Genomic DNA, 15,811 nt, shown 5'->3' with positions numbered 1-15,811 from the left:
ATGCAAAAGGCTGAAGGGAAAGTGGAGTTTAAATTGCATGTAGGCAAGCGGTAGAAGCGTGTTTTCACTATGAGCTCAGCAGAAGGCCTACCGGAGGCCCACTGAGAATTCAGCAGAGCACAGAGCATTCAACGTGCCATTTGCATCCCAACGGCTCCGAAGTGTCCACACTCGGTGTGCTGTGTCTCTTGCCCTGAGCACTGACTGGCCACTGCACCTTTGTCTATCTGTTTCTTAAAGGGAGCTGAACCATTTTCTTGACATTTTCAGAGCTGTGTTGGCATATGTTTGAGAAGATAAACTGCAGACTAGGGAAGCATTGCCCCCCGGAGGAGGGAGGAGCTGCTTTCGCCAGTAGGAAGGTTCAAACATGGTGGCTGGGGAGGTCTCCTGGTCAAGCTGGGTGGGCCAGCTGAAGGCTGGTATAAAAGCAGTGACTGCCCTTCCCTCTCAAGGCCGCTGTCAGTGGAGACGCTCCAGACCCGGGGGGGGGGGGGGGGGGGAGGAGGTTCTACTGCCACGTGACCATGTCCCATTTGCTCCCTGGGACTTGTTTAAATGAGACCTCCTTGTCCTCCTATTCAGTTTAACCAAGCCCAGCACCGAGGACGGAAGCCTCCCCTTTGCTAACCTTTTCAAGCACTTCAGCCCCTAGCGCAGAACTCTGTAGGTGCTCCAGGCGCACAGGGGGGAGTCCCTGGGACATCAGTAATGCAGAAACATTAACTCGCTTCTAGACGGTCCGTCTGTTTAGTGTATTGGGGGTGTGGTTCCCGTGAAGGCCCCTTACTCACAGGAGTTCCTGTCTTCCCCAGGAGAGCACATATGTTCACGTGCATGCAGTGGCCCAGCCCTACAGGAACATGGCCAGCAAATGAAGGGTCTTTGCATCTTTCAGGGTGGTAAGAATTGTTAAAAAGGTAACTCATATAGATGCTTACAGGTTTAGGACCATCTCTCTCCCTCTCTCTCTCTGCCCTTGTAGGGTTTTTGTGGAAATTTGGCAAAGCATACTTAAATCTCTGCTGGGTGGGTCGGTGAATATTAGATTTAAGGATTTTGATAAACACTCCACCTTTCTCTCCCAGGCTTCCTATGGTGAGACGGTAGGGCTACTGTTATCCGTGCTCCTTTTAGAGCGCTTTCTGAATAATGCCTGCAAATAACTGCCGCCTCCTTGCTGCGCAAATGCAAGTCACAATTGAGAAGCAAACTTTGTTTGCCCAAACAGCCCATAGATCAGCCCCAGATAAAGGGCGCAGATCCGAGCGCTCACGGAATGAATTATTCCACCGACTTACTAGGTGAAGAGAGGAGGCTTTAAAGCCGTCTTCCCTCTCCCCTGGTCCCCAAATGAGCTGCTTCTGCGGAGGTAGGCACACACGTGAGGCTCAACCTTTACAAAAGCATTAATAATCCGAAAGAGAAGGAGCATCGCAAGGGAATCCCGGGTACCCCAACGTCGTCCTGAAGCCTAAAGCGCAATCAGATACGGCTGATGACCCGGGTACTAACGGTACCCGGTTCTACTGACCCCCACCGCAGCCGCCTCCAGCCTCTCACGACTCGCAAACAGGTCATGAATTACGCCCCACGCATCAAAATCTCTCCACCCGCCTTCGCCACAGCGGGCGGCGCCAGCAGGGCGCACGCGGCCCGGCTCCCGCGGCGGCGGCCCGCGCCTGCCCCCGGGCGCTGCCCCTGCTCCTCCTCGGGAAGACCCAATGCGCGCCTGCGCCCCCGGGCGCGCCCGGCCGAGGCCCGACCTTGGCCACCTGGGCTTCGCTGCCAAGGGGAACGCGACCCCACCCCAGTGGCCGGAGACCTGGAAGGGCGATTCCGGCTCTGGCGTCACCAGCCTCCTGCCTGCAGCCAGCTCCCACGCGCCCACCTGCGCTCGCACTTGACCCCGCGGGGGCAGCGGGGACGCGGCCCCGGCCCCGCGAGGGTGATGAGGGGCCGCGCGCACCCACCGCAGCCTCCCCCAGGCAAGAGGGCTGTGAGCACGGCCGCGAGGCCCCTCCACGCGCAAACACACGCGCGCGCACACACACACACTCCGAACAGGCACACACGCAGAAGCACACGCACACACACACACCGTACTCTCGCACGGCGCGCGCCAGGGGCCTGGGACCCTGGACTCCACTTTTCAGCTTCTACAACCAGGACCTGGGACCCCCAGGGCGCAGGAGGTGCTGTCCTCCCTGGGAGCCCAGGACTTTGCTCCCCTTGCCCCGTTGGCCCAAGGATCTGCCGGAGCAGCCCCCGCCCCCGCCTCGCCCCCCTCCAGCGTCTCGGCCCACCCGCGTAGGGGCGGAATCCGAATCCGCCCGGCACACACGTGTGCGGATTATCAAGCAGCCCAGACCCAGCCGCCACTGTCTCCAGGCAGCAACCTCTGCTAATTGCGGGGGAAGGGCGCTCGGAGTGCGCGGAACCGCGGGGAACCGAGAGTGCGCTCCGAGGCTGAGCTGCCTGCGGAGGCGAGGAGGCGGCCGGGCTCTGCTGGGTTGGGGTGCTGGGGAGAAGGGCGGGAAGTTGTGCGGAGTTGCGTAGCAGGTGTTTCCTCTCTGCGCTGGGCTTGGTGGGCAAGGCCGGGTCCTGCCCAGACCCCCGATACACACGGGCACACCTCCCAGGGCCAGCCCTCTTTGCCCTCGACTCTTCCTGCTTCGACCCCCTTCCCAGCCAGCCCAGCGCTCGCGGAGGCCGCTGTCCGCCCGCCTGCCCCGTTTGGCCGGCCGTGCCTCCGCGGAGGCTCCAGCAGCGGCGCCCAGGGAGGGGCAGCTGGACCGAGACGGGCAGGTGGGCGGAGGGTCGGTGTCTGCGGGGAGCTCCCCAAAGCCGAGCGCCCCTGAGCTCCAGCAATTAAGCAACCCATCTGCGCTCCCTGTCATCCTGGGGCGCATTCCCACAAACACCCCTTTGTGAGGGCTGGTGCTTGCGTGGAGGGGCTGGTACACAGCGGTCGCCTCTCAACCAGCCCTGCACGCCGGTGGAGAAGGACAAGGGCGAGAGGAAGCCTCCTCTGCCAGTGTCTCCATCTCTCCCCAGGCCAGGCCCATCTGGAGTTTCCTACGGAACCAAAGACAGACCTCCTTCGCCTTGTCAATCACCCTTGAATCTGGAACACTGAAGGAATAGAAAATGGGCGGAAAGGAAGATGGAAGAATCTAGAGAGGAAAGGGGAGTTTCATGTGGGGAAAGAGCAAATGGCCTTTTTTTTTTTTAAACCCCCTTGATTTGATTCCATCCTTTAAGAAGGAAAAGATACAAAATCTATTTAGATACAGATGCTTCCAGGAGTGGGACGAGGTGTGTAGACTGATGGGCTACAGTGAGGAATTGGGGGCAGGTACTTTCCAATGTGAAAATCAATCAATATCCCCTCTCTCCTTTCTCTCTCTCTCTTCCCCGCCCCCCACCCCCCGAATCAAGAAGGACCTTGTTTTCTTTCCCAGAGAATGGACAAGCACAGGAGCTCGTGCCAGCCCCGAGGTTGCAGCCTGTAGGCTGATGAGGGGGAAGCATTTCCTAACTCAGCTCAAGGAGAACACCAAGTTCACAGAGCTCCAAGCCGAGGAGCGACCCGGGGACACTCCTTCCCCTGACCAGAGGTGGCAGGGCGGGCGGAAGAACCCTGAGACCAGGCGCCTATCTCTGAGCAGAACCGGTCCGGGCCTCCCTGCTCCGTGCACGCACCTCGCCAGCTCCTGCCAACTTGCAAGGAGCGAAGTGCGGGGAGAGGAAGGTGGGGGCGGCCCCACCAAGGTAGCTCCCCACCACTCCCCGAGTCCGTGGGAGGAGGAAGGCGGCACCGGGGTAGGGGTGTGCGGGGCCCGGCCGGCAGGCAGGTTCGCCCGTGGCACCCAGAGCCCTGGAGAGTCAGAACTTGCGAGGCCGGCTTGGCCCGGGCCACTTTCCCAGCCGCTCCCGGTCCGGGGAGAAAGTCCGGGAACCACCCCAGCCACCCCGATCCACTGCGCCCACATCCCCTAGGAGGCAACGCTTCCGCCAACAGCGCAGTTTCAGCCCCACTCGGGTTTGGCTCCATTCTCCCTCACAACCCACCGCACCGAGAAAAGAAGAGACATTTCGTTTCAGCCCGAGCGAGGGGGAAGGAGAGGCGGGGGTGGGGCGCTGGAGACGAGGGTGGGCAGAAGGCGATGGAAGCTGGCCCCCGGCATCGCATTCCCCAGGCGTCCGCGAAGGAGAGCCACCGGCAGAGGCCAGCGGCTCGGTACCCTGCCCTCCTCCAGACAGACACTTGGTTCGCAAACGGGGCCTCGGAGGGTTCGCCCATCTCCCCCGGCAGCCAGCAAGGCTTCCTTACCCTTCGCTGCAGTGAGGAGCCCCGCGAACAGAACCAGCAGCGCCAGAAGCAGGAGCAGCGACTTGAATTTCCTCCACGCAGTCATGTCTGCAGATATTCCACACGCACACACACCGATGGCTCTTCTCAGATGTGCCCGTCTCCTGCGAGGAACGGCAGGGCTATGAGCAGAGCCAAATAATCACCAGAGGGCAAGGCGAGCAGGGGAGAGATCCCGGTCCCCAAACCGGCCGCGCATCCGACGCCTCCTGCAGGTCTGGGCGCCCGGCTCGCTTCCCTCTCATAGCATCGGGTCCCGAACCACCGCAGGGCTGAGCGGCTCCGAGCCGGGGCTGCCGGGCCGGGGCCGGGGACGAGCGCCCGCCGAGCCGGGCAGGAAGGCACCAAGGCGGCGAGGCTGCGGGAGGGGGCGAGGCGGGGAGAGGAGCGCGCGCAGCCAGGAGAGACCTGGAGCGGAGGCAGCTGGAGAGCGAGCCAGCGAGTGGGAGCTGCGGGAGGGAGGGGGCGCGGGGGGTGGAGAGCCAGTCTGGAGAGGAAAGGCGGGGAGCGCAGAAGACAGGCTGCTAGCGGCACAAGGAGCCGCTGCCGTGGCGGCTGGACTCAACCATCCCTACCCACGGAGAGGGGAAGGAGGCTGGGACGGCGCAATCCCAGACAGAGCCCGGCCCCGGGCCCTCGGGCTCCCCGCGCCGCACCGCGCTCTGCTCGGCCTCCGGCGCAGCCGCGCGCAGGCGGGCGAAGGAGACTTGTTGGGCGCTCGGGTGGGGGACACCCACGCCACACACCCGGGAGAGGCAAGGCTACCGGGCAACTCTGCGATTTAGGGGGATGCGGCGAGGGCAGGCGCTGGCCTCCATCTGCTGATCTCTATTCTCGGCTGACCAGAGAGAAGCCCCTGCGTAACCTGGAAAAGAAACGCGGGTGGAAAGGGAGCCACAAAAGGCTCTAATTCCAAAGGAGAAAAATAAACATTCGTTTATTTTATTTTAAGATCATCTTTGGCAAAATGACCATTTCCAACAAGCTCCAACGCTTTTCCTATCTCCTGACTTAGGGTTACCTAAGCACAAACTTGGGTTCTGATTAAACTCACAATTCAGAGGAGTGTCTAGAATTGATAATGTGTGTGGTCTGTGATGCAGCACAGCACGTCGGTGCACCTTCAGGTGCACCCTGTATAAAAGTGACCGGGCAGCGAAAGGACCTTAGCAGAAAAGGAAGCCGCCTTCTGAATCTGCAAAGGGAGGAACGTAGACAGAGAGAGGGCAGAGCTCTGCGACCTCGGTGGCTGATGGAATGAACCGGGTCTCACCCAGCTCCTAGGAGAGAGGAGGTGCCCCTGCAGTCTCGGGGCACTGTAGGGAAGGTTCGTAGAAAAACCATAGAAACCCATAGGTGAACATGAGGACGTCTACCAAGGGACATCTGAAGGGTTCACCATTCTTGACCAAAAGCGGTTAGCTAATCCCAATACAGGACTGGAGGAACCAGAGCAGGGAAACCCCACACCTTGGGGAGGACGATATTGTGTCCAGATGCACTCGACGACACCAGCAATACTAAACCTGTATCGCCCACATCGCTGGATGATTTTGGTGAAGAGCCCGCAGCTGGTAATGGGTCATGTGCTTCACTCCACCTGCATCTCATCAGTCTTCAATAAGGTGACCAATTCATAAGGTTTTAGAGCCCTGCCTTGTTTCGTGTAGGTTCCCCTTGTCCCAGCTGCCTCTAGGCTATGCAAGAATGTGATGGTGAATCCAGGCAATGCAGGGCTACCATCTTGGAATCTAAGCACCAAAGCATGGTTGCCTCTGTTTCCTTACAGCCCACCTGCAACAAATGAAACCTCCCTCAACATCCTGTCTCTCTCACAGATGAGCGTCTAAAGAGGAGGAGGCACATTTGCTTATCTGGAAGTTGAGGTCTACATCTGACTTGGGTTTTCCCCCTGCAGAATCTTATTTTGCCCCAGTCATCCCTGGAGGGAGAAGAGAGGACAGGATGACTGTCCTTGGGGAACTCTCCGTGGAATCCAGATTCTCTTCTTCAGCCTGAACTCAGGATGTAGAGAGGAAAGTCACCCCTTCTGGGACTTTAAATCAGACCCCAGATAGTACCTCTAACTCAGCAAGTGAACCAAAAAAAAAGACCCATTAAGTGCTCCAATAGCTCATTTTGAGCTCCTCATAAGGAAAAAAAAAGTTGGTCTCTTTTGTGAACTAAAGATCTCCTGCTATTCCTAATGACGTGTGTCACCAAGAAGGATTTCTGCCATTAAAAATCGTTTCCAAAATCTAACCATCCCAGGCTAGGACTCATGGAAGATTTTTACTTTATTAGCATCTCAATCTGGATCATCAAGGTTGAATGTCACCTGTGAAACTGAACACCCTCAGGCTTCACTGTGACCAGCTTCAGGCTGGAGGTTGAACGCCGCCTTCCTTGGGTTGTGCTTGAAGCCTTTAATGCCCCCTCCTTTCTCTTGGGTGCCGAACGTGTATGTGGTTTCTATGCTTTGAGAGAGAAGGATCCCCATAACCAGTAACTGCCCAGTTCTGCTATGAGTTACATGGGTGTTTCTTTGGCCAGATCATATATGAGAGTCATAATGATTCATGCCCTATTTCAGATCAGGGGTATGAAGAGGTGGGGGATGCTGTCATATAAGATAGGCGGATTTTGTAATATGGTGGTATTTGTGTGTTAATATTACCATTTATTTTTTTTCTCCAGGATCCCAAGGCTGGTGCAATTTGGGAGGCAATCGTGTGACACCGCTGCCACCTAGCGTCGGGTTTTTCTCCTTGGGCGTCTGCTGAGAAATCCATGGTCCCTCGGTCTTATCTCTTATCTAATCTGAGGTTCCCTCCTTGGGTTTTGAACGCCCCTCCGGAACACTCCTGCACCCATCTCGTAATCAGGCTGGAGATGAAGCCTATTATTAGGATCCTAGTGGCTTTTTCCCTCTTTGATGTTTAAATGACTGTGAAAGCCTTGATTGATATCACAGTTCGAGTGCCAGTTATTTAGAGCAGTATTAACCAAATGGGATTAGAGTGAGGCACTGTAGGACATTCGCACCAGGCAGCTTTGTGGCCACGTTTCTGTGCTGGAGTGTGGTGCCAGGAACGTTGCGCTTGGGCGCTGTTTTTTTTTTTTTTTTTTTTTCCCCATCCCAGGCAGACTGCTGTCCATGGCCTCAGGATTCCAGCTCTAGAAATATTCCTGGCACCAGGAATGAGTGTTGAGCCCTGGAATCAACAGAGGCAAAGAGGGTCTGATGGCCTGGGAAGGGTCAAGATGCCCCTAGCATCATGTAACCACCCCCAAGAAGACGCAGTTGGAGCCATGACGACCATACCCAGCTGCAGAGTATTTAACTGAAGAGGGAGAGCGGCTCTATTTTAAGGGAAAGTGTCTGAGGAGGGGACAGAATATATGAACAGGGTACTTGAAATAAAATGAGACGTGAAAAACTTTGCACAATTGAGGATGTAAATTAGCTAGAAAAGCAGCGCGTGTGTGCAAGTCTCCGGGAAGGCAGCGTGCTGCCCTGATTGCTGAACGAGGCACTGCTGGGCTTATTTAATGTCAAACACTAGAAACTGACGCTGATTAAGGCATTGGGGACATTCTTTTCTTCATTGAGGGGCAGAAATGGGACCATATGATTTGTGTTTTCCTAAATGCAATGCCTGTCTTAGGAAAGGGCTGGGGCTGGAGGAGCGGTGGGGGGAAGGCACTCAAGGAATAGAAACAGACGTTAGAATGGTCCTTTACAGTTTGCAAAACCTTTTCATACGTAATCTTATTTATATTATGGTTGTCATTGTCGCCCCCCCCCCCACCAAGGATGAGGAAATGGCAGCCTTGAGAAATGAAATAATTTGTAGGTGGTCACGTCTTCCTAAGGACCAGATGGTAACTCACACCCAGGCCTCTTGCTGCATCAACATTAAAAACCCTCCCTGCTGCCCCTCCCCCTGCTGAGATGGGCCCCCGGGACTCTGGGCTCTTCTGCACACCCTCTCCATCTCCGTCCCGGAGTCCTGACACGCCTGCAGTTGTTTTAGGAAGAGACAGAGCCAGGGTGTGTAAGGCACTTGACAAAACGCTATCAGAACACACACGCTTTTCAGGCGTGACGGGAACCTTCTCCAGGACAGACCACTTGTGTTAGAACAAGAAGAGTCCGTGACGCTGCGCAAATACTTATTCATGTAAGTTTTGATTTTTAAAACTATTCTCATTGACTGGCTTAAAATGAATGAGATGAACACTTTTCCCAAAGAAGTAACACCTCTAACTGCACACACACACACACACACACACACACACACACACACACACGGTCTACTTCCCCTTTAGTTAATGACTTATAAACAGAAGACAGATGCGTGGCATTAGGATGTAGGCAACGAAGAAGTGTCCAATAAATCAGAGTCTAGGGGGAACCACGCTGTAAGTGACCCCCTGGGAAGGAGAGCTCTGCCTCGTCTCCTTTCACAAATGCACAGCTGAACCGAAGGGACGCAGCCCGGCGGCTTCGCTGTGCAGCAGGACGGCGTGGACGGCTGGTGGGGTGCAGACGGCTGACCCCAACCCCAGGGCTTCTGAGTCAGCATGTCTGGAAGCGGCTCAAGAATGTACATTTCATAAACAGCAGGGCTGTGCCGCACGGCACAGGGAGCTGCACTCAATGCCTTGCAAGAGCCCATAATGGACAGGAGTCTGGAAAGGACCCTATATGCGTGTGTGTGTGTGTGTAAATGTACAGATGTACATCCCAATCACTATGCTGTACACCAGAAATTCAGAAATTAACACAGCATTGTAAATAAATTATACATCAATAAAAATTAAAAAAAAAAAGAATCGATATTTCAACAAAGTTTCTATACCACAGAGATGCATGCCAGGACCAGTTTTTGAGAACTCCTGGTAGGGGGTTGACTTTGGGTCCAAAGGACTGGCTTTGAATCCCACGTCTACCACTCTCTGAACCAGGGAACTTAAAATAAAACCTAATTTACATATCCGTTCGCTCCTCTGAAAATATGGAAAATGAAATTTCCTCAGAGACCTGTTGGAAGAACCAACAACGTGGGCACCATGGCTGATGTAGAATAAATTCTCAAAAAAGGGAGTTTCCGTCTCCCACCAGTCGGGCTCGGAAGGAGGGGAGAAGACACCCAGATGGAGAGAGGCTTTCCCATCTGTTCTGCTCCGCATTTCAGGAGTGGCAAACTGGATTGAGGTAGGGGAAAAGCAGCATTCAGTCAACCTCTTCCAGACCGTCTCAAGGTGAGTTCGGCCGGAATCCATGGGGGGAGCCGCAGGTCTCATCGACTGTGACTTGTAAGATGGGCTTGAAAGGCCGCCCACACCTGGCGCTTCCCCAAGGCTTGGAGAACACCAGCAGATTGAAGAGCTCGGTCTGGACCAGGTGAAGGGACACCCCGAACGTCCGTCAGCCGCGCTTCCCGCTGGCGCTCAAGCAAACCCAGGGCTCAGGTACTTATGATCACCATCCGCTTGGGCCAAACGGAGCCCGTGAGGTCAGTGAGGAGAGACCCAGTTGTTCCTCCAGTGCTAAATCCTACCGTGAAAACACAGTAAATGCTCATCTAGCTTTGGTGACCTCCAGAACATGAGGTCAGTGGCTTTTTCCCAGGACATCTGCTGATCACTATTCTCCAGCAGGACTAAATTTCAGTAGGGCTAACTCAGCTAAAAAGTGTGGCAAGCTTGATGCTCTTGGAAAAGCCACTTCACTTCTGCGACTCAGTTCCCTTATCTGTAGAACACCGAGGTCCGGCTCACATCTGGGCGATGTCGCGCGTTCTCTGGTTCTTTCCACTCTCACACCCCGCGAGCTCACGGTGCTCCTGCCCTTCAGCTCACGATAACGATGGCCTGGGCTTCTGTGTCTCTGTTTAGTGGGCCGTTTATGGGGAAGGCATCCCAGAACTATAATCTATATAAAGATGATGGTCACCAGAATGGTCTGCAAAGACGCATCACAATGAACAAACCTCATGCCACCCCCGCCCACCCCACACACACGGAAACACACGATCCCTGCAGCAACTTCAGACACAAACCACTGCATTTATCTTCTTCTGTAGCCTGGAACTATTCTGATATTTGATATTTTCTTCCTAAAAGTCACTGAACTGCACAGTGATCACAAAGCTGAACATAACCCTTTAGCCCACAAATGTCTTAGATTCGGAGAGCAAGAGAAGGGGGTGACATCACCCACTGAATTGTACAAGCTCCAACTTACTGGTGGCACCCTGTTCCCACTTGATAAATTCCATACGTTGAGAAAACACACAACTGTTTTCCTGGGCTCAGTTTTAAACCGCATGGAGAGCAGCCCTCAGTCCACCTGAGACGGGCGTGCTGGCACCGGGGCTCGTCATTCAACCGCCGGGACTCAGCGGCCCAGCGGGCAGGGTGTAGGTTTGCCACCTGCTCTCCACTCAGCCGGAAGCAGAGCCGGTCCCAGCATGAGCATCACGGGTGTCGGAACAGAGACGAAACTCTCTCGTCTCCCTTCGAAGAAGTCGTGACCAGGACAGTTCAGCGGAGGGGCTGCAGGACGGCGTGTGGAGGATCTGCGGCTGGGGAGACACAAGGGCTGTGTGCTTCTCAGGCAGGAGAGAAAGGCTGCTCAGAAGTCTTTCCATCTTGCTTTCTCCACCTGCCGTCGAGTTCCTTCCTCCCTTCCCTGCCTGCTTCTCTTCTGACTAACCTTAAAGGTAGGTAGACTAGAGCATCACCTTTCCATAGGCCAACTCCCCACATCTCTTCGGACGTCAGTATGTCTGAAATGTCATGAACAGACTCTTGTCCTTTGAGTCATGGAGATTTTTTGAGGTTCCAGACACCCTATGAGTCGAAGATATTCGTAGGAGTTCTGAGTTGTAAACTGGCAACGCCTATAATCTAACTAGACCTTTTGTTGAGAAAGGAAGATCCCACGGGGGACGGGACGTTGGGCAAGTGTGAGAGTCCAAAGGCAAAGAAACACGCCCAAGAGGGCGCCCCAAGGTCAAGGGCGGATTAGACGGCCCCAGGTGCTTGCCTCAGAAGCCCTGTTTCTTCCATCCAGCCGTCTGTCAGTCTGCTCTTGGCACATACATTTCTGTGTATGGAGAAATTTACCCAAATGCACAAATTGCCCTGCCCCGAAAAGAGCATCACTTTTGTTTTAAACTCGTAAGATCGCTGTGAGGTGCAACTGAGACCATAGATGGAGTACCCTAAATTGGAATTTGAAAACAAAGGCAAGGTTATCTCCCTTTCTCCCCTTCTTTTCAGCCTTGCCTCTGAGTTTAAATGTAGTTTGATGATCTTTTCCCTGAAGGATTGTCCTTTCTTTCTTATTGATTGAAAGTAAGATCCTCAAAAGTATTTCCTGAAACTGGATATATACAAAAGCTTTCCTATTGGAAAAGCTTCTTTATGAAGCAATAGTTACCATCCTTGGAATTACTGCAAAAGAGTCAATTCTTGGGTTATCCTTTTAACTTTGGAGCAATGCTGAGGTCAGACCCAAAACAGGGGGCGGTCGCTGACACCATCAACAGCAGTAGCAGTAACGTAACTTGCGTGGAGCCTCTGACACGCGTGGGACCCTGCGGTCAGGGCCCTGCACTCGGCACCGTGATACAAAGCGAGGAGGCAGACCTCCTTTCTCCAGAGTCAGAAGAGAAGATGCCCTACTAACATACCTACTATGTGTCGAGTACATGATTACACAGAAACTTAGCTTCTGAAAGGTAATTAACATGTCCTGGTCACATCAGTAATTAGGAGACAGGATGAGACTCAGTTATAAGGTCCAGACTTTTTTCGTGGCATCTGCTGTGTCTGGGGCCACCGTGGGAGATTCCCTGATATGCCAAGGTCTTGGGTGACCCCTAAGGAGAGAGGAGAACCAGTCGGGCTTAAAGGGTGGGGAGCATGGAAGGCGAGGACAAAAAATACACGAATAGGTTTGGAGGAAAGAGTTCTCAAATTTGTATTTTGTTAGAAGACTTTTTAAAAATCCTTCTTGAGCCTGAACACAGGTTGGCTGATCCTAACCTGAGTTTGTATTTACTGAACATGGACCGCTGGGCTGTGGGGAGGTCACCCAGGTGGTCTGGGCCAGAGGGGGAGGTGTCACAGTGCGGTATGTGACGTGGTAAGTGGTGTGGGGATCAGAGCGGTCTGCCCGTCGCATCGCTGCCACCACCCCTTCTGGGGTGCCCCAGGGACCTGGCCTTAGCAGACCCCGGATCTCTTCAGTAACGCCCTCAGCACACAGCTCCCCGTTACAGAGTTTACACTCTGTGTACTCAGTGGAAGGTGACCACTGAGGGCGGTGGCTTTCTCTCGCCAAAAGACTTCCCTGTTCCGGCCCTAGGCTGTCTCCTTCATAAGTGGGACTGACCACGCCTCGTCTGTCCTGGCGGTAGACGGTCCTACGTGCTGGGTGCCTGTGTTTTCCATCTCTGAATTGATGCTCTTACAGTGGAAGACCTGCTTTTCTTTAAACAGACGATGCTTTCAGTTAAATCATGACACAGAGAACATGTTATTTAGAAGTCTCAGAAGCAGCGGAGCTGGGGAAATTTGCAGAGGTTAGCGCTCTGGTGAGAGACTCGCCTGCCTGTGTGATCCCGAGGTTCCGGGAGGCTGGGGGCGGTGGGGGTGGTGACGTCTGCGGGCGGGCAGCGTTACCGCCCATCCTCTTCCGCACAAGGTTGTCAGTTCAGACCCCAAAGAAAATGCTGAGTGAGATGGAATTTTGGAGAGAGGAAAATGATAAAACGACAGGTCTTCCCGGCCAGGACCGCCGTGTGGCAGAAACGAGAACACCGCTGCCCCACTCCTCTCTGGGGAGCGGCCCCGAGAGCACGCTTAGGCCTGAGCTTTTGCCTGCAGAGAGGCTGAGTGACGCCTCCTGTACTTTGGGCACTTGTGCTGGGTCTTTGAATGAAGGCCAGGAGGTCCAGGCCCCTGGGTCTGTCACCCGGCTCAGGCTGGGCCAAGGGTCTATGCTTCTGGGACTGCTTTAACATGCTGCCCAGGGGAATAAAGAGTGGCCCTCCCCTGAGGGCACAGGTCCTTAAGTGACCTTCCCGAGTCGTTGGTCACGACGCTTCGGTCAGTACAGGGCACTGGAAGCATTTTCTGAGCTCACGAGGATGATCAAGCTTCCAGAACTAACGAGCACTAACCCGGAGACAGCGCTGAACCCGCACTCAAGGACAGGCAGCTCCTTTAGGAAACAGAGACCCCCCCCACTGGCAGCAGAAAGGGACTCTGTGAAAAGCAGGCCAGCTGCGCACGGCACGCACTCGGACTCCTCGGAGCGGGCCCACGCGGGCACTGCGGCATCATCGGGGGGTGCGTTTCTGCCCAAATCCAGGCTGCTGTGGAGGGCGCAGCACTGGGCACCAGACAGTACTGGGAAGCACTCGTCTCATTTCTCCTTAAACTGATTCTGCCTTGACCGCAGTTGGCAAGCCCCGCGCAGCAGCAGGCGGACCTTCAGCGCGTGCAGGTCCAGAGGCAGCGGTCAGATGGCTCTCAAAGTCACGGCTGTTCCTGCCTTTGTGAAGCAGCACCTCCACCCGACTGTCCACACGTGGGCGTGGAAGCTGGGACTTGTCCTCACGCCAAGGGCAGTGAGAAAATATTCCACATGCTTTTGAAGGATTTTTTTTTAAGTCAAGCTACACTATAGTTAGGAAAACTGATCAAAGCAAATTGCCACCGGCGTCACTTCTAAGGGAGATGGCTGGGCAGACGCACACTGTATCACCGCACTGATGGACGCCCCCTTCCTCCCGATTCTTTCTGAAGTTGAGAGAAAGGGGCTCGATGTTGGCTCCTCTCAGGAGCTTGGCTAAAGAGTGGGATTGTACGTGTAGGCAGAAGTCGGTTGTGGGCACCACAACTGATGCCAGCAGGACCCAGGTCCCCAGGGTCACGGCCCTGACGGACAAGCCTCAGAGAGACAGCGTAAGCAGAAACCTCTCTTCTAGGCAGAAGTCACCCTCAGTTTTTCCAGGGCTTCTGGTTAGGGACAAAGCCACTAAGTTGCTCTGAATTTCAGGAGTTTGACTAGCCATGTCGCTACCTCGTACTAGCCACCAGGGCCTAATTCTTACGCGGTAGATTCAGGAAGGAAACACAAATGGGTGGACACACAGACGCACACCCCTACTCACTTCCTCAGGCTCTGAGTTACAAATACCTGGGCTGCATCTGTAAGGAAAACGCTCTTCAGAGATTTGTTTTTTAGAAATTCAGGTGGGGGAGAGAGAGGTGAGGGCCAGGCTAATGGAATATTCCAGCAGCTGGGGCATCCACCTCCTGTCTGAGTAGACACTTCGGAGGGAGGAGCTGGGGTCCAGGAAAGGCAGAGCGGGAAGGAAATGAACATGGAGTGCGGAGTCCTGGGTCCAAGCCACCGGTCCCCACGGGCCAGCTGTGAGGACCTGGGAGTCATTTAACTCACTCAGCCTGAGTTCCTTTAGCTTGGTAATAGCTCTGACAGTAACACCAGTCTGACCACCACCCACGTCATTCTGAGAGTGTAAAAAGCAGCATGTGGAAAACACTGCTGACATGTAAAAAGTATGCATAAATATGTTATTATTATTGATTTGGTTGAATTTTATGAACAAAGATTTGGAAATTGTTCCCGTTCATTTGTCACTGGAAACGCTGAGGTGTGAATTAATGTGACTGCTGTGGCCACAAATGTGGCCGCCAAGGAGATCGCAGATTTAAACTATAAACACTGTGAGAGGCTATAAGTTGTCCCTATCTTGCATAAGAGAAACCCAGTCAGAAGGGACCCCTAGATATCGAATCGCACAACCGCCTCCTGCAGGTGAGGAAATCACGAAGAGAGGCACAGTCTTAAATTAGTCAGGTGAGCTCTCAGTACGTGAGCATCTCGCCCACACCGCGTGTAGCGGCGCTAACGCGCGTGCTCCCTGCTCCTAAAGTCTGCGTCTGTGCACGTGACCGCACTCCACCCTCACAGTAGCCTTGGTTATGGGTGTGACCACTTCCACAGAAGGAAACGAGGTTTGGAGGGCAGCACTGACCTGTCCAAAGTCACAGTTTGCATCAGTCTGTTGGTCGCCAGACTAGGATCCTTCTGAAAGGCTGACTTGAAATTTTGCGTATTTCAAATGATTACAGTAGATCTGCAAAACCCCTAACTGAAAGAAAGACTCTGATAAACACGTAGTATCTCCTTTCAGAACATTTAAAATCCTAGTCATTTAAGATCCCTCAGACGACCAAGCAAACTACGGATTTTAAATATTATAGAGAAGAGAACATTAACCCGGGACCATGAATTGTCTTCAGGTGACTGATCATTCAAAGAGCATGTAAGCTTTTCTGTGTGTATGTGAGTTATTTTTATGAAGAGACAGTCCACTGCCCCCAAAA

The 15,811-nt window shown here is 54.1% G+C and overlaps 1 protein-coding gene across 1 annotated transcript in view; it reads right to left on the bottom strand.

Annotated features, from left to right (window-relative positions):
- The window catches only part of CSMD1 (CUB and Sushi multiple domains 1), a 1,664,412-nt gene that overhangs the window by 1,320,003 nt on the left and 328,598 nt on the right, over nt 1-15,811 (bottom strand). The window contains 1 exon segment of the mRNA XM_032468715.1: nt 4,337-4,479. Within this exon segment, the coding sequence (XP_032324606.1) occupies nt 4,337-4,479 (143 nt within the window).

Source organism: Camelus ferus, chromosome 26 (assembly GCF_009834535.1).
Source record: "Camelus ferus isolate YT-003-E chromosome 26, BCGSAC_Cfer_1.0, whole genome shotgun sequence".
Classification (NCBI taxonomy): domain Eukaryota; kingdom Metazoa; phylum Chordata; class Mammalia; order Artiodactyla; family Camelidae; genus Camelus; species Camelus ferus.
The sequence above is the reverse complement of the archived record's forward strand: the minus strand, read 5'-3'. Positions and strand labels throughout refer to the sequence as shown.